Here is a 26,739-nt window from a genome sequence, read left to right on the forward strand (position 1 = left end):
CAGCCACTAGGAAGGAGAAAGGGAGGGAAGAAGAGAAGAGGAACAGGCCAAGACCAAAGCCCATGGTGTAATAACGCCTCGGAAAGGGAAAGTGCTGACTACGGTCGGTCTTTGATTCCAACTGACAGAACCTTTTCAAGTACTCATTACTCACTGTAAGACATCAGGCCCCGTTCACCACAAACACTTGCATGGGCATTCACACAAATACAAAGGGAACTGTCCAACGACCCACAGGTTTCGTTTTGTATACCTTTCACTCTACGTGCACTGGCCCGTTCCCTTTAAAAGGGATGTTCATTATTTGTCATCCAGCTGGTAGACCTGGTTTTGGCCTTGGATCATCTTGGTCAAGCCGGTTTGCACTGGCAGACCACCAACATGTTCGAAAAGCCACCTCGACCGCCTTAAAGAAAATATTCAACCCGAAAACGAAACATTTCTGTCATTATTTAGCCACACTCATGTCGTTCCAAAACCACAGTGTTGTTTTTTCTGTGCAACACAAAAGTAGATTTAGTTTAAAAAGTCAGCTCTCGACATAAAGACCAGGAGATGTCAAGCTCCAAAAAAACCAAAAAGTGCCCCTGGTGTGGAAAGAAGCGTCACTTAAAGGTGGGGCGCATGATCTCTGAAAGCCAGTGTTGACATTTGAAATCACTTAAACAAACATGCCCCTCCCCCATAGTATCTGGACCTTCTTTTGATAGATCCGCCCCACACATACGCAACCCAGGCAATGATGTCGGTTAGTAGCATAGACTGTAAAAAAAGATGGACGACGCCTGTTCGCTCTCTTCAATTGGTGAAAAGTGAAGCCGCCAGTGTCTCGATACGGCGTTGACATCTTGGGTCTTGAGTCAGTAGCAATTTCGGGACCAGTCCTGCGCAGTAGTCAGCAGGAAGTAAAGCGTGAAATCAAGACCCCGCCCTCGCTGTTGCAGAATAGAGACAGAGCGCAGTTATGCAAATTTGAAAACCACACCCACCGGGGGGGAACGCAATCCAACCGTCTCCATTGACTTTGTATTGCGAGAAGCCGCCTCCTTGTCATTTCTGGCTTATAACAAAAAACTGAATAATGCCTAAAAGCTGCTGTGTGACAATGTACAGCTAACAAGCCAAAGAACCCAGAAATAAGTTTTTATAAGCTGTCGAGCCGTAAAACCCAGTCTTTAAGGAGAATAAAGTCGATCGCCGACTACGTTTACCCCTAGTGGACGCAGTTCTACTAATAGAAGTACTATGAAAAGTTGCCTGTATCCATTTTTGTGTCTTTTAACGCTCGTTTTTTGGGGTCGACAGCTTATAAAAACTTATTTACAGATTAAACTTTAAAACAGAATAATACCTAAAAGCTGCTGTGTGACAAGGTGTACATCTAACACGCCAACAAACAAAAAACATACGTTTTTATAAGCTGTCGACTTCAAAAAACGAGCGTTTAAAGACACAGAAATGGAAACAGGCAACTTTTCATAGTACTCCTATTAGTAAAACTGCATCCACTAGGGACAAACGTAGTTAGCGATCCACTTTATTCTCCTTAAAAACTGGGTTTTACAGCTCGACAGCTTTTAAAAACTTATTTCTGGGTTCTTTGGCTTGTTAGCTGTACATATTGTCACACAGCAGCTTTTAGGCATTATTCAGTTTTTTGTTATAAGCCAGAAACGACAAGGAGGCGGCTTCTCGCAATACAAAGTCAATGGAGACGGTTGGATTGGGCGTGGTTTTCAGGTTATGACGCGCTGCATAACTAACTAAAAACAAACTTATTTTAAAAACAAACATTTGAATTTACATCAGCGTGATAAAAACTACACTAAATAACAGAAACCAGCTTCGGAAAAAAGATAATTTAAGTGTAATTACATTTTTAAGTTGGTCTCAAGTCCCATTGAATAACACAGGGAGGCGGGGTTTATGACCTATACTGAGACGTTTCGGCTTCACTTTTCAGGGCTTGTGCGGCACGCTTTGTGAGTAGACACGCCCCTTGCTGCTAATTGGCTACAAGTGTGTTTTGGTCCTCAGTCCAACTCTCTTTTCCACAAAGTGTTTTTCAAAAATCATGCACCCCGCCTTTAACGCCCATGCTTATGTTCCATGGATAAACATAACAGGCAGCATTGGGTTGGAACAACATGAGGAAAAAACGCAGGATTATTTATGAAATTTGATGAAATTTAACCTATGCTGGGTTGGTTTAACCCATTGTTGGGTCAAATATAAAAAAATCTGGGTTTGTCCCCTAATGACCCAGCATTTTGTAGAGTGTACCTGTTTTTCGTTTCACTATGTTCTTTTGAGCCATATGATGTCACTTGTGTGTATACGTTAAAGATCTTGGTCATGGTCTTGGTTAAATTATATATAAATGATGCTGTGTGCGTGTGTGCGTGTGTATGTGTGTGTGTTTGGTCGCTTTTCCACGATCTGTCTTCCACGACTGTCAGCATAATCATTGAAATTGATCTTGTGGAGCCGCTCCTCTGGAAGCATTGAATATGTGGATGTAAAAGAGAATAGCTGACCAAGGAATTTGTTTTTGTACAGTGTATGTGTGATGTACAATGGCTGAAAAATATATTGACTACCCTACTAAAAGACCAGTGTTTGTTTTTGAAACTGGTGACTGTGTACCCCCCCAGTCATCTTACTAAAGACTTGTAGCTTTGCTCAAATTGCTTCGTTGTTCAACTGTAAAGTTAAACTCATGAAATTAGTTTAGGAAACCACGGTGGTCTTTTCAGCAGGATAATACAATGCTAAACATGCTTATTATATGCATATTGACATTCAAGTCACCTCTTTCCGGTTTCATTGACCTCTCAGATAACCTTTCTATGCCATAATAAACCAAGTCAAGGTATCATAGCTTATCTGTAATGGTCAGTGATGCTGGCAAAAGATGTTCTTCCTATCTTTCTATCTTGTTCTCTTTCTTTCTTGTGCCTGAAAGGGGAAGGAGTCTGCCATGGCTGGAGAAACCAACATCGACTTCTGATCACACACCTGCACATTTCACATATCTAACATCTTGATTTATAAACAAATAAAAACGAAAGTTTGGCGCGGGATGATTGCTATACTGATATGCCCACGTTTCTGAGGCCAAGCAAGGGATGTGTGGACAGCGAGAGAATGGCAAGGGATGCGGGCTAAAACCATTAATAGAGTTTTAGCCACAGATGATTGAATTGCGCTAGCTAAAGTCATTTGCTAGCATCTGGATAAACTCATTCCTCAGTGTTGGAGGGGTGGATGGCTCTCGAGGAGTGCTTATACCCTGTCCCAGTGCAGAAGAAAAGACTTAAATGCTTTGACCGGTTGACAAATGGGCCAGCGGTGCCTCCTAATTGCCCCCTCTATTTGCAGTTCATTCTTATCAATTTGCATTCCTAACCTCAAGCATTAAATTGGCAATGGGTTTTCCTCACGCCTGTCTATTTTTAGAGTAAGAGACTGAAACAATGCATTATGGGATGCAAGGGTGGGGGGGTTGAACTAATGTGACAGAGCATGCACTAACAGAAATACAGTCATTCTTAGTTAGCTCATGTTAGCCTGTGCATGTAAACTGTTAACCCCTGCCAAAGCAAAGCCAGACTGTGAATGTGAATTTTGTGTGCTTTGCATCCCTAATGTTTTTCCCTTCCATGACTGTTCTACTTTTTTCTACTCTGTTTTGCTCATCTTTACCCACCTTTAATGCCATTTCATTCTGCTAGCCCACGGGTATGGTACAAACGATACCTTAGATTTGGCCTGCTCATTGACATTTTTTCTTAAGTTGGTTTTTACATTTCGCAGATGCATTTTTACCATTAACTACTAACATTACACTCATAATATCAGAAATACCATCAATGCTAGTTTGACCCAAAGATTGATGAACTGATGCTGTTAGTTTAGTAAATCAAAAGTATTTGTCCTTAAAAGCACTTTCGAAATGTGCTTTTTAAATACTATTTAACGAGTTTGTTTACATGCACAATTTTGCGCCAACTTTTAAAAAAAATGGAAAGTAATAAATAGTTTCACTAAAACTTGATCGAAACACCTCAACATTCTGTGTATTTATTTTATTTTATGTTGTTTTTTAAGCGTGTTCATTTCTTGTGTGCACAACTTTACAGCAAAACTCACTCTTTCTTGTGTTGTTAAAAATGTATACATCAATTTTTTTTGTCGTTATCAGTAGTTTTGTTGTGCATGTGAATGCATTTTGAAATGGTACATTTCCTAAAATATTTTTGTTTAACATTTTTACGAGAATTTTTATCATTATCAGTAGTTTGTTGTGCATGTAAATGCACTTTGAAATAGTACATTTCCTAAAATTGTATTGTCACATTTTTTTTACGTTGATTTTTTATTGTTATGAGTGGCTTGTTGTGCGCGTAAATGTACTTTGAAATAGTAGTTTTTTTATAAATTTTTATGGTAAACATTTTTACGTCTATGTTTTTATCGTTATCAGTGGCTTGTTGTGTGCGTAAATGCACTTTGAAATAGTAAATTTTTATACATTTTTATGGTAAAAATGTTAACGTCGTTTTTTATCGTTATCAGTTGTTTGTTGCATGTAAATGCACTTTGAAATAGTAAATTTTCTAAAATGTTATTGTTAAACATTTTTACGTAGATTTTTTTTATTGTTATCAGTGGTTTGTTGTGCGTGTAAATGCACTTTGAAATAGTAAATTTCCAAAAATTATATTGTTAAACATTTTTACGTCTTTTTTTTTATCGTTATCAGTAGTTTGTTGTGCATGTAAATGCACTTTGAAATAGTACATTTCTTAAAATTTTACATTTAAAAATTATATGTCATTTTTTTATCATTACCAGTGGTTTGTTGTGCATGTAAATGCACATTGAAATAGTAAATTTTCTAAAATGTTATTGTTAAACATTTTTACGTATATTTTTTATTGTTATCAGTGGTTTGTTGTGCGTGTAAATGCACTTTGAAATAGTAAATTTCCGAAAATTATATTGTTAAACATTTTTACGTCATTTTTTTATCGTTATCAGTACTTTGTTGTGCATGTAAATGCACTTTGAAATAGTTCATTTCCTAAAACTTTTTTCAAAATTATATGTCGATTTTTTTATCATTACCAGTGGTTTGTTGTGCATGTAAATTCACTTTGAAATAGTAAATTTCCTAAAATTCAATTTTTTGGAAACCTAGAGGAAGCTCATTTTAGTATGACATTTGGTCCTCTTAACCTCTGTCCACATTTCATCTTTAACAGAACAAACTTTATATTGACATGACCTTGCATTTTACTGGGACAGGTTTAACATTAAGCCTTGGCCTCCTACACCACCACTTGATTGGCTACGTCGTTTGGTATCCTGTGCCACACCCCACTGGGCCGTGCAGAAATCTCCCTTGCTATCTTGCCCCCATCCACCAAACCCACCCAACCTCTTTATCCACTCTCTCTCCTTTGCGCCAGCCTGTGTCTCCATGACCTTGCGTTATTAAATAGCTCTTATCAATCATTCTTGCCAGGGATGCCATCGCCTACCACATTAAAGAAGTCAGAGAAGTCTGGTTTCAGCAGCCCTGTGCCTACGCAGACCTCTTCCCCTCGAACGGCATTCACACACCATCATCGACCTGTCATTACAGGACCCAGAGGTGAGGTCCCTAACCCCCTCCCCTTTAAACTGCACCACAGCTTACCCCTTTTAAAGCCCCTAACCTCAGTCGAATAAAAGTCACTGTCCCTCAAACCCCTACTTCTCCACACCCCGTCCCTTTTCAGACAATGGGGTCTGATTTATTCGATGTAGAGGTGGCTAAATGCCATTGTAACTTGTTAAAATCATGATGCTGAAGTGTGGTCAAATGAGTGCACATCTCTCAGTATCTCTTCTAGTCCAGCTACTTAATTTACATCTGTTTAATGTAAACCCTCAACCAGATCCCCGAGCATGACTTAGACGCAGGTTTGCGTGTAATCTAACAGTGGCTTTATCTGAGGATAGACTGGATCAGGTTATCACTGGCTATTGTTGCTGGCTTTGAATGGTTCTGTCGGGAAGGAAAGATCGTTTTTAATCAAACACTCACTCGTAAAGTCATACAAATGCACAGCTGCTACAAATTCTCATATTTGCGCGGCTATGAGTTATAGCGAGAAAAATAAACTCACTCTTCTGTCTTGACTTATAGCTTTTACAAATTCGAAACACATTGTCCGGTATTCTCTGACTTCTATGCAAACGTCAGGGTTTGTTTTATGAATAGTTACGAAACGTTTTAAAAAGTTTGTAATGTACGAACATTTATTATTGCTTTTTTAATTATTTAAGAACACTTTGTATGGAAAAGTCCTCAGGCTATTGGTTACAAAGTGAACCTCTATTTTAGTAATATTTTTTATTTACTGTATATAACTGTGCCAAAGGGCTCATTTCCAACTTGAATTACTTAATATTCATTTATATGTTAAAATGGAAACCACGCAGCTTAATTTCTGGGCTATTAGTATTAAATCTTGTTTGGAAGCCGAATAGCTGAATAACGTATTTTATGCCCACGTGGATGCAAGGAGAAAAAAATGGAGTACGATTAAATACGTGCTGCCTTTCTTTGGGTCTGCGATTGATCTAAAGTAGCTGAGGCTTGCCTCCCTCTCCTTAAAAATGTTAGTGGATCTGGTAAGGTTTAGGGGAGAAGGGCTGGGCAGTCGAAAAAACTTATTTCTAAAGAATATTTAAGTCTATCCTTCCTTTTAGTTGACTGTGTGACTTTCTAACACAGCTCTTCCCTCCCTCTTTAATGTTGTTCAGACACCCTGAAGGCTGAAGTGGGGACCTGTTGCTGATTGGGCCTTTTATTATCACCTTAGTTATTGTTTTGATAATCCACCATTCAAGGAAAGTTAGCAACAGTGGGGAAAAAAGAGGGGAAAAGGATCAGTGAACCAACACGATTTGCAAAGTGGAACTAATCCCAAGCCTTTTCTATTAATCGCGTAGCCCTCGCACGGGGGGCGGCACAATAGCGACGGCAGAGCCACGTACAACCAGCTGCTGGGGTCTGCCTCCTTTTTCTTGCAGTATTATCATTTCCAGCTTTGCTTTGGGAGCTAGACCTCCCTCAGACTAACTTCAAGGCCACCCACTACCTCTGAGACCTCATCTTCTGGTTTGACAACCGTCAGCAAGACTGCTTTGGTTCCAACTTTTGGACCAACAAGTCCAGGTTCCATTATTTGATGCAGTTTGGTCTCGAACGCAGTGGCGCCAGTCTTACGAGAAGCAGCCCGCTGGTTAATAAAGCACAAAGACGAGTAATTTCTAAGGATCAGACGCTTCTCTTGGGGCTTCCGTGCTCTCCCGCTGTCTGTAGTTAAGCGCTTGTCTCCGAGCCTCTATTCTCCCTTTTGCACAGTTGTGTGTTCTGGTATTAGTCTCATCTCCACCCTTTTCAATTCATGAGCTCTTGCATGTCTCATTCAGCGCATTAATGCGGTTTTCCCCACGCTCTACATGAATATTAAGGGATGTGAGACAGTGTCTCCATTTAGCGGCGCGTCTTAGCGTAGGAGGAATTACGGCATCCCACAGCCTTGCCAACGCAAAACATGGCCGAACTTTGTTTACTTGCAATTTTCCATCCAAATAACCACCATTAAATGAAAAAGTACATGAGCAAGAGCAAGCCATTTAGGTAATTGGCTATCGTTTCACAACAGTTAGATTCTGTCAGTGAGTAAAGAGAAAAAACTAGTGAGCTAATTGAGTTGAACCTAATGGGAAGTTTCCTAAACCACTCCTCTGGAGTTGACTTGGGCTGGTTAAGACCCCATAGCAACGGTCATGGTTGAAGAGAACCAACGACTCCAAAATGATTTGAGAATCAAACAGGTAGACGCCTGGCCTTTCGGAGGTATATGCTTGACAAATAGTTAAAAATAGTTTTATTTGGCCAAGAGAGAATTCAAGAAACTGGTCCAACCTTAACATGTTGCCTCCAGATTAACAAAGTGGTGCCAATTGGATCCACTTCTTAGAACAACTCCGCAGGAACCATATGCTCCTCAAGTGTTTCATTAAATCAGTCCTTGGATTATGGATAGCGCCCATGAATTTCATCGAAGACGCCATTTAATGCCGTCTCTGGGCCGGTGGCTTTCCAAGTTCTGCTCCGGTTACGTTGTTTGATGTGCTACACATACTGTGTCCTAGTATTATGCATTGATCTGTGTGTTTATGGGTGTAAGCAGAAGCATCATACACCTCAAACAGATGTGGTGTATGTGGACGTCCAAGGGTAGGATACACAGTGTACTGTTCTGAAAGGGCGTGTCTTAGTGAGGGTCAGTCGCTGCGGCAGAGCCTCTGCACACAGGGCTAATCCGGCAGGAGTGGTACGGTAAGATACGGCATGCGTACGCTACCCGTCCTCGTAAAAGTTGCATCCCACCCCTAACGAAAAGAAGATCCAGGGCATGAAAAGACGACGTCAGGAGAGGAAAGACAGTGAACGACATCAAAAAGAAGGGCAGGAGAGAGTCATCCATTCCATTATTACTGTAAATACAATGGCTACATCGCAGTCCCAGCGTCCAGAGTTTCCAGTCACCCTCTATTGACAGAGCCATAAATCAAGGGCCGAGCTAAGTGAATTACTGCAGCAGGGGGCTGTGGTTTTAACAATGTTTATGTAGTATCAGCTTACCATCTCTCCTCAAAGAGAGGGAGAGAGAGAGATTGGAGAGGGTGAGTGCGGAGTCTTATTAACTGCGCTGCGATACATCACTGGCTTAAAGACCCTGAGCTGCCGCACATCTCGGGCATTATACTAATAACCAATAACCGAATATTACCTCTATTAAGAGCCGCCTAATTAGATTGTGCCGGTTACAATTAAATACTTGATAAGGTTCGATCTATTAAAGGACTGTCATTCTCGGGGATCTGCGAAGGCCCGCCAGCAAGGTGCGGGAGAGGGGCCGATACATCAGCGACAAGACGACTTTGTCTTTTATTGCTTGTATCAAACATGGTGCCACTGGATGTAAAAAGGCAAAATTAGGTTTTGGCAGGACGGTCCACGTTTATTGAATCTGGATGGCATGGCGCTAGTTTTCAAGTGGAGGGTAGCAACGCGCCTGGAGTTTAATCGGCCTGTGGATCTTTCAAGTGTTGTTAACTGCACATCTGGCTCTTACAGGGCCTTTCCATTGTTTCGAACAGGTGCATGCTATCATAGGCCTCATTCAGAGTACATGCAGAGTCGATTTAATTTGACGTGCAAACAAGGCTGTGAGTCTATCGCAGTCTGTATTTACAATAAGTGCAAATGGCAGAATTGTATTATTATTTCCTTTATCCCACCATATGAGTGTTTGCAGAAATAAACTTGGCATGTCCCTACTGGTTATGAGAGTTGAACTATACGAACAAATGAGATTTGAGAGATACAGAAAAAAAGTCTATTTTGAGGTCAGATCAAGTTGATAGCTGAACAATTGGCAGGCAGGTCAAACAGTTTGACATATTGAACAACATGCTTCAATTTCTCATAGCCTCATACCAAAGTTTATTGACACCCTCTACATCACCTCGTATGAGAGTGTGCGTGTGAATATTTTGAACCAGTGAACCTGCAATAAAAGCTCTGTGTCTACATCCCCATCTGCATGAGCAATCCCACCAAGCACCATTTCTCCCCCAAATGCCCAGATTTTTCTTCTCAGCCGTCTGCTTTCTCAATACTTCTAATTCATTTATTTTTCTCTTTCCAGCGAGTCCTCACGCCACGCCGTCAAGTCTTCATTTCCCGACGTCGCCGATCATCCAACAACCCGGCTCGTACTTCCCCCACCACGCCATCCGCTACCACCCCCAGGAGACGCTGAAGGAGTTTGTCCAACTTGTTTGCCCCGACAGTGGTCAGCAAGCTGGACAGGTGGGCTTCCTTAATGTAAGAAGGAGCATACACACATTCCCTTACCTTTTACTTACAGTATGTGTATATAATTAGTTTACATTATTCATGTTGTAGACACTTACCAAAGCGATTCAAAGTGCATTCAAGCTATACATTTTATTAGCATTATGTGCGTATCCTGGGGATCGAACTTACCTTTGCGTTGCTAACACAGTACTCTGCCAGTTGAGCTACACGAAGACTTAATAAGAGCACACCCGTAAAGCAAAAATTTACAGCGCTACCCATAATTCATAGCTGCATCTTAAGAAACAACTGCCTTACCTTGCGTTTATTTGCCTGCTTTTTATTAGCCTCAAGCCCCCACCCCGTGTAGCCCACACCATATAAACAATTTTCACATACGTGTCTCATAAATGACAATTAAAGCAATCAAGTCCGTAAAACTAAATGTTACATTATGGTATACATTGAAACTCTTGTTAAATGTACCCATATTCTACCTCATTCAGACTCGGTTTTCTCTGGGGAATAGGGTAATAAATCCGATCCCTGTGAGAGAGCGACCGGACTCTGGGATGGGGACGAACCGACGTGGTCATGACGGCCACGGGAGAGACAGGCGCTGTTTGGGTCATAGATTATGAACGGTGAAGTGCGCAGAGCAGCAGAATTTTTTATGACTGGGAGCAGCAAGAAATTGCTGAGCACCACCACACCGATCCTTCCGATGTGCACGTGTGCTTGAAACAATCTGTATGTGTGTGCAAAGTCAGTGGGGTGTTTATACTGTAGTTTGTTGGGGCTGCTGGTCATATGAAGGGGGATGGTGTATGCATTTGTTTCTAGTGGACTAATCTGTAGACGTGATGCCGTGTATAAACATTTGTTGAGATTGTCTCAACATGAAAAGTTTACGGCAAATGTTGTAACAGCAAACACGTAATGCATTTTATTGTGTATGGCTGTATGGGTGGTGCAATAGAAGATGGCTTTAAAGGGATAGTTCACCCAAAAATGAAAAATTGAACATGAAATGCATTTTCATGTTTTTTATTTCCTTCCTTCTACTTTCCAGCCCAACGGGAGCAGTCAAGGGAAGGTGCACAATCCGTTCCTGCCCACCCCCATGCTGCCCCCACCTCCACCACCCCCTATGGCGCGACCCGTGCCCCTGCCCGTGTCGGACTCCAAACCTCCCTCGACCTCCACCGAGGGAGGGGGCAACTCCCCCACCTCGCCAAGTGAGTCCCCAGAGTATTTCATTTCGGGTTTCCCAAGCGTGTGTAAGTCTATCCAAAGTGTTTTTCGTAATGAATAGCATTTCCCATCCGTCTATGTCAAACTTCAGCTAGCAAGCCATTTTCTCAACAGTTGCATTGATATAATATTGATATTGGGCTTGTGTTTGTGTGTAATTGTCCCCACAGCCTACTCCACACCGAGCACGTCTCCCGCTCAGCGCTTTGTCAGCGTGGGCCCAAGAGACCCCAGCTTTGTAAATATCCCTCAGCAGCCTCAGGTGAGTACACACACAGATCGAAAATCCCTAAAAGTCCATCAAGAGTCCTTGAGATCCATCATAAGGGGCTTTTTGGGCCGTTATGTCGGCTCTTAGTATTTTAACGCGAGAGCTCGTAGCTGATTTATCGCATTCGTAATTGGCATGTTCTTACTCGGGTTCTGCTGTACGGCAGTCGTAGTCCTGATTTATGCCCCTCACACACACCCCTTCACTCGCATACGACATACTGTGTAGGTTGTCATATGGTACGGTTAACTTAAATAAAGCCGTTACAGACAGACGATTAATCGGATATTTGGGCGTTTTGCAAACCTAATCCTATTAACAATGTTGCTGTTAGTAAATAATGCTGTTTACTGAATTTCAAAAATGTACCACATTAAAGTGTACGTAGTCGATAGCTTTTTTCTTTAGCTTTTATTGTTATTTAAATCATAACCTTTTAAAGATCTCCAGACGTTACTTTTATTTTTATTTGTTGTGTATCTCATGTATGTAAATCATTTATATTTAAAGGACTTTGTGTATGAAACGTGCTACATAAATAAATTTGCCTTATATAGAATGACAACAGCATTAAACAAAAAGTTTAATTTTAGAAAGTTTAAATGACATAACAATAGATTTATCGTTTAGCATTTAGCCTACTCTTTCCATTAGCTTAAAGATGTACGCCGTGGAGAGAACAATTGGTTTGAACTAATGCAATGAAATTTCTATAGCGTATGTGTGGCTAATGGTAGTCTTAATACGCTTCAGCTATATGGGTCAACCACTGTTAAATACATTTATAAACATCAAGACCGCTCCGTTGATGTACATAAACTTGTTCTTGTATTGCATTCGTAATGGTAATGTTTCCGAAATGCCTTTGCAACCTTTAACTTTAGTCCTCACCCACACACATAATCTCATCTCGGAGGACAAATGCAGTTTGTACCGCCACCTGCACTATCCCAAAGAGGTCCGTTTTTAATACTGCAAAGATGATACTGCACTCATAGAGCAAATGCTAAGGAAGAGATTGGAGCTGTGTGTGCGTGTGTGTGCGTGTGTGTGTGTGTGTGCGTGTGTGTGTGTGCGTGTGTGTGTGCGTGTGTGTGCGTGTGTGTGCGTGTGTGTCCAAAGCCCTGCAGCAGCCTTCCATCGATTTATTGACTGTGTCGCAGGCCGCAAGACACGCATCTCCCAGTAGAGTGGAGGCAGGTGTTTGTCAGGCCGGCTGGATGGAGAGGAGGGTGGATGTGTGGGGTTGTTATTATTTATTGTTTGTATTTATTTATTACTCCTTCCCACCTCTCTCTCTCTCTCTCTCTCTCTCTCTCTCTCTCTCTCTCTCTCTCTCTCTCTCTCTCTCTCTCTCTCTCTCTCTCAAATTTACTAGCTTACAGATCAACTTTAACCTGTGTTGCTGTGCCTGTTTGACATTGGGGTTACATTTAGAGAAATGTAGATGTTTGTGTTTTGGTTTAGTTTTGTGTGAATTGTCTATAAATTGTTAAATGTGTTGCATATTAATGCAAACTGATCGGTTGTTGTCTATGTTGATCAAACTTCCTGTCTAACGGACCATTCACACGGGGCGAAAGCGTTAACGCTTCTCATTTACTTTTAATGGGTGGCGTCATGCGTTGCCGGACGGAATTGTGGATCCGTCAACGTTGAGTCACTGCCGATGCTCGCAGCAAAAGTTGAACATTTCTCAACTTTGCAAGCGTCCGTCAGCCAATCAGATAAGTTTATGCAAGACCGGGGCATGTGTTGGGGCCACTGTGATTGGCTGTTGGCCACGCTTCGGACAAGGCTTCCGCCAAGCGTTAGGTTGATTCTCACAAAATCCAGATTTAGAATGTGTCCAGCATCAGATTTTTTAAAAAAGCCATTAAAGCCAAATTTTTTTTGCACATATAAGATTAAGGTCTGAATTTACTACAACCATTATTTTTAGAGGATTATTTAAATTTTTTAGATTATCATTATAAAAATTATCATTACCGCAACATGATATTACATTAAATATATGCATTTATAAACTTATGTTTCGGTAATGAGAACTAAAACTTGTCTAGGTACTATGACAAACAAAATTTCAACTTTTATCTGGAGAAAAAAAATAAGAACTGCTTACCTGGTAGCCATCTTGAGTGTTACAGTCAATTATATCCCTTCCAACAATTTTATTTCATTGAGGGCTTAAACAATGATTGAAAATTGTTGCGGAGGATGAGAAAATGTTTCTTGGACACATTTATATTCCTTATTATCGTCTCTACATTTATCAATGATCACCAAATAACACATGTTTCTTTACCGTAAATGTTTATAGTATAACATGCACTGAAGTTTTTTATTTTTTAGATTTTTTTATTATAAATATTTCCATGTCGAAGAGCCCAAATCCAGTCATGGACACGTTGCTGTAATGCATATTTTCCCCTTAAATGTGGAAAAAACAACAAAATTGGTTTGTATGATGTCATTTGAAATCATGTGCAAAATAATACATGAAGAGATGTTTATAACTGTATGCTTCTTATTTTGATACTCTTACTTTGCATTTACTTCTTTTATCAAAATGTTTCATGACACCTGAAAAGTCTAATTTCGCGAGAATCACCCGTTAGCGGTACATTCACACAGGGTGTAAGCGTTAACACTTCCCATACACTTTTAATGGGCGACGCCATGCATTGCCGAACTGAATTGTGGATCCGTCGGTGTGGTTGCTCACTGTAGAAGTTGAACATTTCTCAACTTTTCAAGCGGCAACGAGTGTGTCAGCCAATCAAATCGCCTTATACAAATAACCTTGTACAAGCCAGCCAATTACGTTTATGCAAGACCGGAGCATGTGTTGCGGTCACTGTGATTGGCTGTTGGCCACGCTCTCAAACAAACCTTCCATAAATCGTTAGAGCTTTCGCCCCATGAATGTACCGTAAGGAGCCAATCACATCAAATGCGTTTATGGCAGTTGCAGGCGCTTTTTTTGAATGATTTTCTATGAGCAGTGAGCGTTATGCGCACTGTTTATGCACGGCGAACGCCTAGCGCTTTTTTGCCGTCTGACGCGGCACGCATTTTTGAAGTAGTGCAGAGAGCGGAAAAGCGCTCAATGTCATTTGCGTCTTTCCATTATCCAATTGAATGAGGGGAGAGGCGGGCCTTCCATTGTGGCGAAGGTGCACCTCTCACCCTCGATTAAGGTCAGAGCAAGGCGTCCCCTTTTTAAAGTTTCTGCTAATATGACAGTTAACAGCAAAAGAGTGCTCACGCTTCAATATTTGATTGACAGGACAGCTGCCTCGGTGGTTGCCAAGCAATATAAAAAGGTGCTATTTTAAGTGTCCAAAAAAGGCATTGCGGTTCGTTAAGCGTTTTTACACGTTTAAAGCGCGTTTGGTGTAATCAGACACTTTTTTTTTTACCAAAACCAAATATTTTTGACACTGAAAGTCAAAAGTCTGTATTTTGTTACAGCTTAAATGAAACCATAAAAATTGCTAATTCGCTTCATTTTATTTTTTAAATGTGACCTTGTTTGTAAAATCCAGGTTAAAGTCTCATAATCTAATTATGAGGAGAATCAAAGTTTGGTTTCACATTCATTTCAATCTTTGACACGATCTTACCCACTCAATATTAAAGATACCAAGATTATATTTTAACACAATGTTCTTTGATGATTTTATGTAGTAAATCACAAAAAATGACTTCTGCTCGATTTTCAGACTGGGTCTCGGTTCTCAGATCAGCTCTGTAAGAAGTCTGCCGAGTGCCGTCACCCACCGTGTCAGTAAACCGTAAGGCTCTGTTTAGCCAGACAGCGACTAGACCGTGATGTTATATTAAAGCACTGTATGGCCATATTGAAAAGCCTGTGACCCCACGGCGGGGTTCGGTCGCACGATTTCATCCGTCTCATAAGCTGGTGCAGACCACCCCAAGGCGGGGAGGACAAAAGTAGCCCACGGAGGGCGGCGTGTTATAAAAGAAACCGAGAGTGACGTGCAGACGAAAACGATGTGACCCTAACAGTAAACATTCCTGCCGGTCTAGTCATGGTAACCAGGAGGAGAAAGCAAGATGGGACAGTATGATGGAGGGCCTGTCATGGGAGGAGGGGTGGGCATTGAAAGGGAAGGGTGGGAGGGTGGTAGTGCCCTCAGGGGTTGGCAGCCATGGGAGCTGTGCCCTCTAAAATGGTGAGGTTGGCACCACATGCAGGGATATAGCGGGGCGGGTTGGGATGGTACCCTGGGAAGGGGCATTTCTCACACATTTACGCACATGTTCAATAATAGCCACCATCTGCATGTGTTACATGTGCCAGAATTAATTGCGTTGAGATTGGAAAGATTAACTTCGGGGGAATAATACGAAATTGTGTGACCCAGTCTGTGCAAACTAAAATGATTTTTTTTATTTACAATTTTTTACATAATCTCATAATAGGGGCAATTCTGGTGTGATAAAGTGATATCCTCATACAGTAGTTGCCTTTTGACCAATCTTGAAATAAATGTCCTCAAGCTCGAGACAAGACAAAGACCTTTAAAAATAGTCTTGAGTACTACAATACGTGTGCAGGCCTGTAATCTGCGTTTAATTGCGCAGTGTGCGGAGACTGCGGCCTGACCCCGGTCCCAAAGCGGTGCTGATATGGCAATGATTCATAAACAGCGTTTTTAATCAAAACTCTCCGGGAGGAACTCGGCGTGTGATGGGAAGCACAGATAGGCAGCGCAGTGTGACTCACACACACACACAGGCTGTAAATCGGCCCTGTTGAGACTAGGACGAAAACTCCAACACCCTCGGCTTTTATTCCCCTCCTATAAACGTTAGCATGCGGGAGAGATAACATCCGTAATTGACTCTTGTCCTCTGTGTCTATTTGGCGTTGTTAAGCATCCGCGGAGATGTTCTCACAAAACGGGCCTAATGATTATTACCCGAATTCCTAATAAATTTTCATTTGAAACCCAAAAAAAGATTGCGGGAGGAGCGGCGCATCCCTAATAGCGTTGTTAAAAGCGAATTCTAACTCGGAATGGAATGGTGAGCGTTTTGCAATCGATGTCTGAGCAATTCACGCAGTATGGTGTGCATTTCCTCTACGTGCCAGAAGAGGGCAGACTGCCGGACACACAAATTAATTATCCAAGATTGATTTCAGCTCTGTGCTCCGTGTCACACCACCAGAAAATCACAAGCTCCCATTTCTGTCGGAGCTCATATAGGCTTCCACAAAACTGGCTGATTTCAGGAGAGAGAGAGAGAGAGATAATGTTTCATTTATGTGTACTACACTGTCTGTATACTATTATTAAAGGAAAACACCACCATTTTTCAATAGTTTACTATGTTCTTACCTCAACTTTGATGAATTAATACATATCTATCTTTTTTCAATGCGTGCACTTAATCTTTGTACAGCGCGTCGTGAATGTGTAAGCATTTAGCCTAGCCCCATTCGTTCCTTAGGATCCAGACAGGGATGAGTTTGGGGGCCACCGGGCACTTCCATGTTTTTCCTATTTAAAGACTGTTACATGAGTAGTTACACAAGTAAGTATGGTGGCACAAAATAAAACGTGGCGATTTTTTTAGCGCATAAAAAATGAGAACTGTATGGCGGAAGAGCACTTAGGGATGATGTTAATGCGGCAGAGGTCGAAGTGCTCCAAACTAAGTGCTCTTCCGCCATACAATATAGTTCTCATTTTATATTTGCCACGTTTTATGTGTTTGATGGCTTCTAAATTCATCCCTGTCTGGATCCCAAGGAACGAACGGGGCCAGGCCAAACGCCAACACATCCACAACGCGCTGTGCAAAGATGAAGTGCACGCATTGAAAAAAGATAGGTATGTATTAATTCGTCTAAGTTGAGGTAAGAGCATAGTAAAATATTGAAAAATGGTGGTGTTTTCCTTTAACTATTCAGTTCAAATTATTAAAATATCAAATAAGTTTTAATTGCCGCTGACTTTAAATTTTATTGAATTTTATAGTAACAAACTTCTCCGATTGTTTTATATGTGTATATCCCGTTTACAGTAACGGTGGAAATAATCGTCAAAAATCTGCATTTTTCTCGTAATCGTTCGGCCCCGCGAATACGTTTATATCCCACAGGTGTGAGCTGTTTGTTTGGGGTCGTCTAATGGACCGCCGAGCTCCGTTTCCTTTTTTCACAGCGTCTGATGGCGAAATGTAAATAAATAATGTAGTAAACGTCTGCAGGCTCCCGCGGGAAGCTGTAATACGTGGCTGGGCGGTTTGGGTTGGAGATGGCTTTTATAAGCACTGCTCTCCAGACCCGGGCTGGTTTGCATTACATGAGGCTGAATTCCTCCGAGATGACACTCATCCTCAGGCACTTTAGCGTGGCCGCTGACTCAGCACTCCTGCTAGCTGATGAGATTACTCCTGCCATTGACAGGGAGTTAAAGGACCAGACGAAGATTCCCAGCCCCGTCCCTCTATCACTCTCTCTCTCTCACAGATTGTTCACTACTACAATCTCCTCTGATCTCTCTATTTTTCGGACTCTCCTCCACCTAGCTTTTCACATTCTCGATTTCATTCTGGTGGTGATACACTCCATTTCAGTTTGTCTCTCTATCCGTTTGTTGCATTCCCTGATGCTCTTTTCTTTTTTTATGTATTTGTGTGTATAAGGCATGTACTGTATATGAATTATCTTGTATTGCTCTAGCAGATGTGCCGTAATGTGCTTGTATTTGCATGAGGTAATCTCCCCTCCGCCCCATCCTTTCGCTACATTAAAACAGCTTTCACCTTGGAGGCTTTCAAACGGGACACTTAAGCTATTGATGGGTGGAGAGTACAGCGATCTATCCGTCAATTATAACTGCTGACGTACGTCCTTTAAAACCAACCCTACCCACGTCGAGAGGTCCGATTCATTTTAGTGAATGGGGTGCCGGGACACTTCATTTCAATGAGCTGGTCAACTTTGTGAGAGTCATCAATCTATCGTGTTTCTAGAAGTCATGGTGTTGTTATAAAGCTTACTTAAAGTACTTGAAGCTTTTATTGCTAAATTTGAATTGTATTTAACTATACACATTGCATTATTACACATACTCATAAATGCAGAGATTTGTTTGCTAACTAGTTATTTTGACCACTCGCATGTCGATCTAGTTGTAGGCATTTAAATGACTTAAAGGGTACCTATTTCATTGCTCAAAAAACGTTTGTGTATTTTGTGTATTTGGTATAATACAATGTGTTCGCGTAGTTTATGGTAAAAAAAAACTGTACATTTTTGTAGCTCCAGATATTCCTGTCTTCCTGAAACGCACTGATTCATGTACAAAACTCATCGATTTGAAAGCGCTGTGTCTCTGATTGGCCAGCTAATCTGTACGTTGTGATTGGCCTGAATACCTCTGACGTCAGCCGGAAACGTGACGCTCCTTACCATGTTTGAAAGATTCGCTTACAATGCAATGCTAACAGGAGTTAACTTACAGGAAGTAAACTGTTGCCTACAATCCGTGTGTTTGTTGTAGTCCAAAAAAAGAGATTTACGTTGGAGACGATAACTCGCGTCATCGTTAACTTTGGGGTTTTTCCATTTTGCATATCATGTACATGTACTAACTAGGGGTGGCACAGTTCACAAAACCCTCGGTTCGGTTCGTATCACGGTTTTATGTTCTCGGTTCAGTACGGTTCTTGTTGTTATTTTTTCTTTTAATTTTTAACACTCCAGAAATCTTATTAATGTATTCATTATCCATAATTTAGGATACAGTATTAAAAAAGTTATATCATGTAAGCATGCACAAACTGAATTTGACTTGAAGCACATTATTGGGACCATCTCTGAGGAAAGCGAGGTGAGATTTTGATACAGCAAGAGGGAAGACATTGATGATTTCAACATGCTTTTCATTTATTTGGCAAAAAAGAGAATGTGTATTGCCATCTACATGAACTTTATGTGCATTTTTAGCACACAAAGATAACTTGCATTTATCAAAATGCCAACTTCAGTGTAGCTTTAAGATTTATCACTGAGAGGGTGCTTAAATACTGCAAAGTATATGTAGACGAGAGAGAAACATAACGTTTACACCTGTAATATTTAAATCCGTCTCTTTTGTTTACTTTTGACTACTTCTGTCCTGATTACTTTGAGGGGCAATTTATGAAATAAGATCGCGCAACTTTCACACGCTAGCAAAATGAAACTACGCGGAAATCAGCCGCTTTCGTTTTATCAATAAAAGGCCAAAAATAGCGCGGAATACGAAAGACGTAAAACATTGTGTTCAGTACCTCAGATTAGATAAATGGGCGGAGAGAAGTTGGTCTCCTGTGGCTGTTCGAACACATTCAAACCATAGACTGCAGTTCTATCTATCGTTTAATTTCCGTTGTCATCATAGGTAACATGAAATAAAAAATATTTCCACACACCAAACTTATACGACGCTGGCGCATCCTCCAACTCCAAGAAAAGGGCAGACTTCCTTTTCTTTCCCACTTGCCATTTCTACACGTAACATGACCTGCAGTACTTACACTCCAAACCAGTCACCTCTTCTTTCGCGCGAAAGGCAAACACGCTCTCTGAGGTCACATACATTGCATGAGGCTACATTGCGCATGCCATGAACCGTTGAACCGTGCGACGGACACGCGCTCCGAACCGAGAAAAGCAAACCGAACGGTTCGGATTTTTTTCATGAACCGTGCCACCCCTAGTACTAACACACACTTAATATAAAATCGTGAATTGGACCATTGGTGCTCTTTAACTCTACACATAACCTTCCTGCAAAAATGAACCACACCATGTGTGGTGACTGCATGGGTGGCCCTAACTTTTAGAACAAGGCAATGCTCCATTAAGCGAAGACTTGGAGATGTTTATGTGCTCAGCGCGTCGTCGTTTGAACAGACGGATGTATCGTCCGTCTCGTGTCTCTCTCAGCACGACTCGCAGCTCATGAGACGTCTGGCTCTCTGGGTTTAGTTTTTGTTTGCCATCTCTTGTTCTCTCTTTACGTTCCCCACTCTCAACCTTTCACTTCGCTTTTCTTGGGCCCGCAGCGCAATTCGGTCCCCCGAGTAAGTTCGAGAGCAAAGGGAGGTTCAATCCCACAATTCCACTCTTCCTGCACACCCCGCAGCTGCACACCAAGGCCTTGACCCTTCATGTGTTTACCCTTCCTCACGGTATAGACCACCCCAAGAACCAGCGGACCCACCCAAACAGAGCCTCGCCTGAGGAGAAATACGGTCTTGGGTTCGGAAAAGGTGGCGAAGAGAAAACCGAGCAAGCACTCGAATAGACGGCTGCAGGCCAGGGAGTGTGGTTGTGGAGTGAGGGGGAACGAGGGTGTAATCATCCAACCACACAAAAGCACCATGTACTGCTCTTTACTGTCTATGGAAACACCAGGCGAGGGAAAGGAGGTTTTTGTGGTTTGCACCTCACTCCCTCATTCTTGGCAATGATGAGCAAACAGCCACTAGAAGGGGATGTGTCAAGCACTGGCCGTTTTTAAGCTTTGTGGTCGCCCCATACCAATTTATTTCACATCACGTGGCCAAAAGAAAATATCGCTTTTCGTTTTGGTGTAGCTCAGGCCGGGCTCCTCAGCAATGGGTCTCTTGTTTTTTGTTACGAGTTTGGTGTCAACCCTCTCCTTACACTGTTTTAAAGTTTGCCAGTACTGTTGGAAAAAGTGATCGTCGTTTTACTCTGGGTACATTTTAATACCGATCTGGGATCTGTCACCCCTAATTAAATCTTAACGTCATTAGTAGAGAGTCTATAAAACTGATGCGAAACCACTTTCATTTCTCTGGCTCAATAATTGCGCATCAATGCAAAGGACTTTTTTCAGTGAAAAGATATATTGAAAGTACTTATTATGCGTCATACTGACCGTGAAAGTATTTTTGTTTTAATGCTCCTTGCGTTGTTTTCACAGTAGTTACGAAACACCGCCCTTGTGGAAAACGTAAGAATGACAGGTTGTAATTTCACACCTCCGTCTGTCTCGCTGTCCTCCACCATCCTGCTTACCATGTATCTGCAGACTAAATCACGACTGTCAGCACACGCCTCTGTGTTGTAACATTACCCCACCGTCCACAAAGTTACGGGAATATCGAAGACCGCTCTCTGTGCAGAGAAAGTCTCGTCAGGACAGGGGGCGGGGGGAGGAAAAGTTTCAGAGCGGTCGAGCCGATAGACAAAGACACGAGGAAGCTGCACTGCACCGAAGCGCAGAAGTCCAGAGTCAGCAACTTCTATTGATTAAAAACTAACCTTCCAGTTTCTCCGCTGCGCTTGCGGTGAGCAATAGAATTTAAACGAGCCGTACGCCCGAGTCCACCATGTGAACGTCTGGGACATTTCCAACCTGACTGAATCCACTCCATCTGACAACTGAGAATGATTGATCTAATTGTTTTCAACTATATCAAGTCATTTACCATAGTAGCCCTAATACATTTCTGTGAAGCATGGGCTGGATATGAATGCTTTGTAAAGCTATGCCTTACAATACGGTACACATTGAGACCTGTTATATCTTTTCATAAATCATTATTATCACAGTGATAGTACTCAACGATATAGATTCATATTTGTATACATATTTATTAGGTTTTTCATTTTTAGTTAAAAGCTTGAATTTATTATTATGCAGCTATATAAAGTTTACCTATTGTCCCCGAGTGAAATATTTGCAAGTCAGCAGAATATTTGCAACCCTAACATTACCCATAGCTTTGTTTTTCGAGTATTTGTGTATATATCACCAACATTTTAATATACATTAAGGTTTCTGCACTTGGCAGACTTGCATAAGCAATGTACAGTGCATTCAAGCTATACATTTTTATTAGTATGTGTGTTCCCTGGTATCGAACCTATGACCTTTATGTTGGTAACGCTATGCTCTACTAAGTGAGGTACAAGACCAAACACATATTTAAGACATAAAATAACCTTAGTTATTAAGAAATAATTATTAATGATTATAAAGTAATAATAATATTAATTCATAATAGTTAAGTAAGGAATAATTGATGACGGGCCGTTGAATTATAAGAAAATAATGCACACCCAAGGTGCTGTTACAACGCGGATGAGCATTATTTTTAAATCATTCAAAGGACCGGTGTCAATTATTCCGCTTATACCACGGTTACCAAAAATAGTGCTCTGGTGCCTATTTTTAAGACATTTTGACACCCATTGAACATTTCTCAACCAATCAGAATACAGTATTCAACAGCCATGTGGTATAATTAATAATAAATATGTGTAAATAATTATTAATAAATTCATATTTATTATTAATAACAATAATTATTAATAATATTGAGTGCCGCAGGGATGACTTATTTTTGTAGGCCAACCCGGAAGTTATTGGGACGCTTCCAGAGACACTTACACATTTTGTCCAACAAATTCATCTTCATGGATAAATACAAATATGATACATTTTAAAGTGTAAATGCGTTTACTAGAAATACAAAAAGCCACATTTTGACTTAAATTTTTTAAATTTTGACTAAAATTTTTACAATTTTATAAAAGTTAATCTGTGAAAACTAACTTCTTGGACAAAACGTGTAAGCGTCATAAACTTTTGTTAAACACAGAGCTTTTTTTTGCAATAATCTTTATTTTTTGCTTTTTTGCGAGGGAACCAGCTAACTTCATTTCTGCAATTTATTTTTCAATTATTTTTGAAGAAAATGTTTATTTAATTAATAAAAAGAATAAATTATTAAATATGATTATTAATAAAACATTACTTAAATATTAAATATTTTATTAATAAAACATATTAAACTAATTTAAATATAATTATAAATTAATTTAATAATAATTATGGTTACTTTATGTATAAAATATGTACCAATATTTTTACTAATTTCAACTTAAAATGTGGACTTTAGCTCTTTTTTCTGATTGGCTGAAGACCTTGTAGGCTTAATTAATCGTGGCTGTTTATTGGTGGAGAGTGTGTTTGTATACACATGAGCTGGACTGTAGGAGGAGTATGAATCACTGCATGCATTGCACGCCTGTATGTTTGTAGCAGGGACTAAACGGAGCGAATCACTCGAACAGAACCACCATCAGGACAGAGAAAAGCGAGAATGGAGCCAGAGATGTTGAAGGAGAGAAGGAAAGAGAGACGAGCCGAGATGCTTGCTAATGATAGTCACGTATACTACTGTCTGGTTGTCCCAGGCAACCAGACATGATGTAACACCAGCATGAACTTGAACTCGGTAGGAGGAGGGAAGTTGGAAAGGGGAGGAGAGAATAGAGTCAGAGAGGGAGTGGAAAAGCGAAGGGGGGGCGAACGACACTTGCTCACTTGCTGGAACCGCGAACAATGGAGTGAAGCGATCAATAAGCCCATTTCAATGAAAGATTACAGGGGTGCAGTGGGCTAACCTCAGCACTCGAGCCCACCGACGGCATGTCTTTGGAAAGCTCTGAAGTGACAGAGAGAGAGAGGGAGCAGATGGGTAGGAAGTAGAAAAGGAACAATGTTAGCCGAGCTGCGAAAGGTCGGGCAATGTGATGGAGGCCACTACAGAGTCAAGCACCATTTTACCATGTTTTACCACACTGACAGAAGAGCAGATAAGAAAAGAGACATTTTCTTTATTTAAATATTTGTTGGGGGATCATATCCCCTTTAATTTTTTGGCATGATATTACTTATGCATAGGTTCAAGGTGTTTGTGCACCATTTTGGTTGCATTTGACAAACCTTAAAGGAACACACCGACTTTTAGCTTATTCACCGTATCCCCCAGAGTTAGATTAGTGCATAATATACCCTTTAACCTCCGTGCGTCCCGCAACTCTGACCGACGCACCCACAGCCAGCCTAGCCCAGCACAAAGACCTGAAGTAAATGGCTCCAGCTAGCATAATGCTCCCAATAAGTGACAAAATAACAAAGACATTTTCCCATTTATATGTTGTGATTTGTATAGTCACAGCGTGTACAAATAACAAGGTCATATGAGACACAGCCATCTTTTACCGTATACATACTGGGAACTATATTCTCAGAAGACGAAGCACTGCTACTTGGGCGGAGTAGCAGTAGCAGTGCCCAAGTAGCATTGCTTCACTTTCTGAGAATATAGTTCCCGGTATGTATACGGTTAAAAGATGGCTGTGTCTCAAATGACCTTGTTATTTGTACACACTGATACTATACAAATCACAACTTATAAATAGGAAAATTTGGGCATTATTTTGTCACTTATTGGGAGCAGTATGCTAGCTGGAGCCATTTATTTCCAGTCTTTGTGCTAAGCTAGGCTAGCGGTGGGTGCGTCAGACACGAGTTACGGCACGCATGGAGATGAAAAAGGTATGTATGGACTTATCTAACTCTGGGGAATATGATGAATAAGCTAAAATCCCAAAAAGTCGCCATGTTCCTTTAAAAAAAAAAAATGCACCTACTTTTGACTCTTAATCCACATCATGAAATTTCTGGTTATTTTACGTACTTATCTTTAGGTGTGTTGAAGTCAAATGACGTCAAACTAACATTTCCAGCAAAATCGTACCTGACAGCGCAAATTATAAATAATTTTTATAAGCTTACTGTTGTGAATCCCGGACAGTTATGAACATTCCACTTTTTTTGAAAATATGCCAATTTTCCAGCTCTCCTAGAGTTAAACATTTGATTTTTACTGTTTTGGAATCCATTCAGCTGATCTCCGGGTCTGGTGGTCCCACTTTTAGCACAATCCATTGAATCTGATTTGACCATTTAGCATTGCTCTCAAAAATGACCAAAGAGTTTTGAGATTTTTTCTATTTAAAACTTGACTCTTCTGTAGTTACATCGTGTACTAAGACCGACGTGCTCGGAAATAGTCCCCTGCTATTGACTATGGGGACTATTTTTGGTTGCTGCATAATATCATTGCGTCCGCTGCAGCCATGTTACGGCAGCAAAGTCCTTAATTATTACGCCAGAATGAGAGTATAGTTCCTAGCCATATCACAACTTTTAATTTTCTGTTGGTCTTAGTTCACGATGTAACTACAGAAGAGTCAAGTTTTAAATAGGAAAAATATCGAAACTCTTTGGTTATTTTTGAGCGCAATGCTAATGGTCTAATTAGATTCAATGGGTTATGCTAAGCTATGATAAAAATGATACCGCCAGACCCGAAGATCAGCTGAATGGATTCCAAAACTGTAAAAATAAAATGTTTAACTCTAGAGGAGCTGAAAAATGAGCACATTTTTTAAAAAAGTGGAGTGTCCCTTTAAGACTCAGATTGTCCAAGGTGTACGCAGACGTTGAACAAAACTCACCACCTGTTTTCCTCTGTTTTGTTGTTACAGTGGTACCTGGGCTAAATACTTTTGACACGGACCGGCCGCTCCAGAGGTCACATGACCACCCCCACTGTCTCCCCTCAGTACGACCCGCAAAACATGTCCACCAGTCTGAACAGAGAGAAGCCACTTGCTGCCCCAGTACTGGACAGACCCACAGCATGGCTCCAGCAGAACCCCGCCCAAGCCCTGGAATCAAGAGGAATCAATTCAACTCGCTTACACCCACTTACTATATATCTATATAGTCCATATGTATTCTTCCATATGTATGGTTTATATGCCTATATTCATATATAGTATAGCTGACCAGCTCTTCTGAGGGTGGAGCTTGATAAAGAAGAGCTTTGTTTTGTCGGAAACATGCACGATTTTTGTTTTTCTTTTCGTTTGTTTCGTTCGTTCTGTTCGGTTCACCCTCACAAACAGACAAGGAAAACGCAACACGTCGCAAATCAAAGAGCTTCCCTCATCCGTGCCTGAGGCTGATGAAGACGAGGGGCAACGAGAGCCAAGCCTCTTCTGTCAATTCAAACTCAGCGCAGTCTATGGCCAAGGGTTCGGGCCCACAACCACCTCCAGGCCGGCAAGCTCTGCCTTCTCCTCAATTGTGTTTCAATGGATCTATCTGGTTTCACACCGGTGAACGTTGGCGGTTGGCGGGCACGGAGGTTTTACCTGGGTCAGATACCACCAGCTAAAATCTCATCCTTGACGACTTCTTTGCGTCTTCTGGCCAGGACCATTTCCTCCCCTTCCACCACCACCATCATCATCAACACCACCACCATCTTAAATCAAACTCAATGACTCAACAAGACCCTCACCCTCTCATTCTTTGTGTTGTTTTCTGTCATCTCGGGGCAGGCAATGAAGAGCTCATGAATA

At 41.1% G+C, this 26,739-nt stretch overlaps 1 protein-coding gene across 11 annotated transcripts in view; it reads left to right on the top strand.

The window, feature by feature from the left end:
- Positions 1-26,015, top strand: part of nfia (nuclear factor I/A) — a 186,726-nt gene extending 160,711 nt beyond the window's left edge. For 4 of the 11 annotated variants that reach the window (XM_055218425.2, XM_055218427.2, XM_055218430.2 and 1 more), the window contains 5 exons: positions 5,531-5,659; positions 9,780-9,958; positions 11,004-11,169; positions 11,356-11,447; positions 25,858-26,015. In XM_055218425.2, the coding sequence (XP_055074400.1) occupies positions 5,531-5,659; positions 9,780-9,958; positions 11,004-11,169; positions 11,356-11,447; positions 25,858-25,872 (581 nt within the window). In that variant the 3' untranslated portion in view covers positions 25,873-26,015. The remainder of the gene's footprint in view (positions 1-5,530; positions 5,660-9,779; positions 9,959-11,003; positions 11,170-11,355; positions 11,448-25,857) is intronic. The other 7 variants (XM_055218432.2, XM_055218434.2, XM_055218435.2 and 4 more) reach the window with 2 other exon arrangements.
- Positions 26,016-26,739: the final 724 nt, after the last annotated feature.

The sequence above is a fragment of the Misgurnus anguillicaudatus genome, chromosome 23, assembly GCF_027580225.2.
Source record: "Misgurnus anguillicaudatus chromosome 23, ASM2758022v2, whole genome shotgun sequence".
Lineage (NCBI taxonomy): Eukaryota > Metazoa > Chordata > Actinopteri > Cypriniformes > Cobitidae > Misgurnus > Misgurnus anguillicaudatus.